Raw genomic sequence first — 4,832 nt, 5'->3', positions numbered from 1 at the left:
TTCTTCTTCTTCTTCTTCTTCTTCTTCTTCTTCTTCTTCTTCTTCTTCTTCTTGCGTGTGTACTTGCATGTGCGTATAATTTGTTTGGGTTTATGTACGAGTACGTGTGTGCCTTCGTCTGTATTTGTCGGTGCACAAATGGTAAGTGACTATATAAGTGTAAGCTATTCCTGTGCCTGTTCTGCTTGTGTTTATATTGTGTGTTTGCGCGTAAGTGGTTTTGAGAGGGTGTCCGTATTGGGGAAGGGGAGGGGGGGAGGACGGGGTGAAGCTTGTAACTCCGAATGTGTATTGTGTATGGTGTCTTCCTGTGCTCTGATGCGTGTGAGTGTCAGTATATTATGTTAGTGTGTGTGTGTGTGTGTGTGTGTGTGTGTGTGTGTGTGTGTGTGTGTGTGTGTATGTTTGTATGTGTGTGCCTGTGTTTGTGTGTGTATACTGTGTGTTTTGTGTGCGCGTGTTTGTGTGTTTGTGTGTGTGTGTGTGTGTGTGTGTGCATTTATGTGTGTGTATCTATGACTATTTGTGTGTGTACGCGAGTGAGTGTATCATGTATGTTTGTTGATGTGAGTGTGCGCATGTATATGTCTATGTATGTGTGTGTGTGTCTAGGAGTATGTGTGTATGTGTGCGCACGTCCATGCACACACGTACATGTATATGTGTGTCTATGAGTATGTGTGTATGTGTGTGCACGTCCATGCAAACACGTATATGTGTGTGTCTATGAGTATATGTGTGTGTGTGTGTATCTATGAGTATGTGTGTATGTGTGTGCACGTCCATGCACACACGTCCATGTGTGTGTCTATGTCTATGTGTGTGTGTATGTGTGTGTGTGTGTGTGTGTATGTGTGTGCACGTCCATGCACACACGTACATGCGTGTTTATGCGCTCTAGCTGTCCCTCGCCACTATGCCCCCTTTTATTCCTAACTACTACACATTTACCATGTCTTTTTTGGTGGTTGGCGGGTGCTCTGGTGTGGTTTGTTCCTTCTTTCCTATCAAGCATCTATCGTCCTCACTTCTCCTCTTTTGTGTGTGTGTTTGTTACTGTCTTTTAACGCCTCTAATCTTCGGCACTTATATGACCTTAAAGTGTTGCAAGTGCCGTAGAACTCTTACTGTTGGTGGTTGGCAGGTGCTCTGGTGTGGTTTGCTTCTTCTTTCCTATCAAACATCTATCGTCCTTATCTCCCCGTATTCTTTTTTATGTTTGTTACTCTCTTGTAACACCTCTAATCTTCTGGCTGGCGCTCATATGACCTTATGCGGTTGCGAGCGCCGTAAAACCTCCACTATTTAACTAAAGACTAAGCAGCTCTTAAGAAAACTAAAACTATGACGTACCCCCCACCCCCTCTGTTCACAGGTCCAGCACACCCCTTGTCTCATCCTCACCGTGCGTGTGTTGCGTGCCAGAAACGTCACTCTTGGATTCAGGGATTATTGTAAGTGCAACAGAAATGTGGTTATGATGGGGGGAGGGAGGTAAAATCTTCACCTGTTAGCGCGATGAATCTATTCCCATATGGCTCAAATCCAAGAAGTAACTCGTTTTGTCAGCACACCTCACATATCAATGATAAAAGCTTGCAGACTCATAACTACATTTCTGTTCAATTGTTGGTTGATTATTAACGCGTGACATCTCATTAAACTCTCAATACTAATAAACCATAGTGGAGCATGGCTCTTTTCGTCTGTGCAGACGGTCAATTTAGCTTAAGATGGTCTCAAGGTTGTCTTCATGCAGCTTCTTTCATGGCTAATTCTTCCTGTGTTAGAAGCGCAGATTCTGTCGCAGTGCTTGAATGTCAGTGACGTGGATCATAATAAACCACAAAAACAGAAAAGTAGTTAGGCTAGGAGTTTACAAAATTTTAAAATTTATACTCTCACCATTTCCAGTTATGAAAACATCTACATTAATTGAGTAATCAGATGTGTAGATTTTTCGTTCTTGCCTTGTGCACACCAAGAATAGGTTGTTGTGATTGAGTGGTATTCTTTGTATCATGTTGTTGTGATTGAGTGGTATTCCTTGTATCATGTTGTTGTGATTGAGTGGTATTCCTTGTATCATGTTGTTGTGATTGAGTGGTATTCCTTGTATGGTGTTGTATTGTGTACGTGACGGTATTGATGATTCCTGCCTGCTTGCAGCATTTGGGAGAAAAGGCATTTGTTTATTACAAATTTTATGCCTCAATTAATTTGTCATTGCCAATTGGTCACTTTTAAGGACAAGCGGGCTAACCCAGATTTCGGGGATTTCCAGAAATCTTGGCCAACACTAAAAGTGGACATTACCCTACCTATAGGACAAGTTTGGTTTCATTGGTGTTCATATTTGTTTGGTTATAGAGAAAACTCGTCTTGTCTTTTAAAGATACTGAACAAGGGGCAAAAACTTTACCTTCGATTTTCTCAAAACAGCATTTTTCTTGACAACCCCCTTGTGCTTAAAAGCGAACAATTGATTTTGACATCAGCATTACGTAGATACAATGTATAAATAAAAAATAATACATTGTAAATAATTGTATTTTTTGTTCTTGCACCATGTGTCAGACGACACCCCGGACCCGTACATCAACCTAGTGATGAGATCATCCCCAGAGGGCCGGAAGTCGACCACGGTGAAGGAGGATGAGCCAAACCCGGAGTGGGACGAGTCCTTCACCTTCTTCGTCAACTTCACGCAGGCCAACGTGCTCGGTACGGCTATAATTACCTGTCTCAATGTCTTAGGTGCTGGGTACGGCTATAATTACCTGTCTCAATGTCTTAGGTGCTGAGTGCGGTTGTATAATTACCTGTCTCAATGTCTGTCTATTTGTCCATATTCATCCCAACACTCACCTACCAATGCCAAACATGGACCACGAACAAGATATTTGAGCAAAGAATTACAGCATTTGAAATGCGATGTCTTAGAAAAGCAGTAAACAAGACCAGAGGAGACAATAGTAGAAACACAGTAATCAGATAAATGGTTGGCACAAATGATGTCATGCATTACATCCAACACCAAAGAATCAAATGGTTCCGACATCTCAAGCGATTACCAACACACCATCCAGCACAACGTGCCTTCATCAAAAAATTCGATGACAAAAAGGCTAGACGGCGACCGAGAAAGACCTGGATAGATGGAGTCAGGGAAGCATTAACCACCCACGGCATCCCCTGACCCAAGCTCTCCGGCTGGCGACAGAGAGACGTCTCTTTCTTCCCGTGACACCCAAAAGGGTATAAGCGGCGGATAAAAACTGAAAACTGAAGTAGAGGTTTTACGGAGCTCGAAACTGCATCAGGTCATATGAGCGCCGTTTGTTTATTTGTCGGAATGCTAGATGGCTATCAGCAGTCTGTCTGAGTGGCTGACGTTTTGTCTTTCTGTGTGGATGCTGGATTGGTGTCTGAATGTCTGTCTGCTTGTCTGTAGGCCTGTGCTTGTCTGTATGAATGTCTGTCTTCTTGTCTGTCTCACCTGTGCTTGTCTATGTGAATGTCTGTCTTCTTGTCTGTAGGCCTGTGCTTGTCTATATGAATGTCTGTCTTTTTGTCTGTCTCGCCTGTACTTGTCTGTGTGAATGTCTGTCTGTTTGTCGGCTTTTCTAGATAACGGGCTGTCTTTCTAGCTGTCTTTTTGTTTGTCTGTCTGTCTGTCTGTCTGTTGAGCTTTCATTTGGTTGTATGGATATTATAATAATATATTTACGAGTTCATATGTCTGTCTTTCTTGCATTTAGTCTGTCTGTCTGTCTGTCTGTCTATCTGTCTGTCTGTCTGTCTGTCTGTCCTACTATCTACCTATCTGTCTGTCATCTGTCTGTCTGTCTGTGCGCCTGCCTTTCTGCTTATCTACTTATCTCTCTGTCAGGCCTTAAATGTGGGTGGTTGGCGGGTGCTCTGATGTGGTTTGCTTCTTCTTTCCAATCATAGATGTACAGTGTAAAAGGAGGTAACTCTATGTTTCCAATCAAACATCTATCGTCCTTATCTCCCCTCCTTCTTTTATATCTTTGTTACTCTCTTGTAACACCTCTTATCTTCTGGCGCTCATATGACCTTACGCAGTTGCAAGCGCCGTAAAACCTCTACTAAAGGCCTTAAATGACCTTTGACCATTATTGTATTGCTATACCTCTCTGTGAACCAGAGTAACAGAGTGGGTGGTTGGCGGGTGCTCTGGTGTGGTTTGCTCCTTCTTTCCTATCAAACATCTGTCATTATCTCTCCTCCTCCTTTTTTTTCGTGTACCTTATTTTACCCTTTTGTAACACATCTATTCTTCATTTATATGTGAGGTGTGCTGACAAAATGAGTTACTTCTAGGATTCGAGCCCAATGGGAATAGATTCATCACGCTAACAGATGAAGATTTAATTAATTTGTAAGTATGAAATAATAAAATACGTGTTATGCTTTAAGAATATGGCATAAAAAGATGAACAAATTGATCCTACTTTCGATTTTTTTACCATATCTCGATTTGTAGATTGCGAGAAATAACTCATTTTGTCAGCATGCCTCACATATGACCTTATTGTGTTGCAAGTGCCGTAAAACTCTGACTAATTTAACTAAAGAGTAACAGAAGGTTCTTCCTCCTCCCTTTCAGAAATCAGCTTGATGGAATACAACCTGCTGTGGTACCACCAGGTAGTGGGCACTGTGCACTTTGACCTCATTCACATCAACCAAATGGACGTATTTCAATACGAGACTTTCGTCTTTAATGATGTAAGTGGGTACTGCGCGTCGTCAGTTTCTTGTGCGCGCAACTTGAATTTGCGATTTTTTTTATTTTTAAAGAAAAT

The 4,832-nt window shown here is 41.9% G+C and overlaps 1 protein-coding gene across 4 annotated transcripts in view; it reads left to right on the top strand.

Annotated features, from left to right (window-relative positions):
* Window positions 1–4,832, top strand: part of LOC101850745 — a 61,266-nt gene that overhangs the window by 34,097 nt on the left and 22,337 nt on the right. For all 4 annotated transcript variants that reach the window (XM_035971819.1, XM_035971821.1, XM_035971822.1 and 1 more), the window contains 3 exons: window positions 1,376–1,454; window positions 2,578–2,724; window positions 4,634–4,755. In XM_035971819.1, the coding sequence (XP_035827712.1) occupies window positions 1,376–1,454; window positions 2,578–2,724; window positions 4,634–4,755 (348 nt within the window). The remainder of the gene's footprint in view (window positions 1–1,375; window positions 1,455–2,577; window positions 2,725–4,633; window positions 4,756–4,832) is intronic.

The sequence above is a fragment of the Aplysia californica genome, unplaced genomic scaffold (genome assembly GCF_000002075.1).
Source record: "Aplysia californica isolate F4 #8 unplaced genomic scaffold, AplCal3.0 scaffold00513, whole genome shotgun sequence".
Taxonomy (NCBI): Eukaryota; Metazoa; Mollusca; class Gastropoda; order Aplysiida; family Aplysiidae; genus Aplysia; species Aplysia californica.
This window is presented reverse-complemented; position numbering and strand designations above follow the sequence as displayed.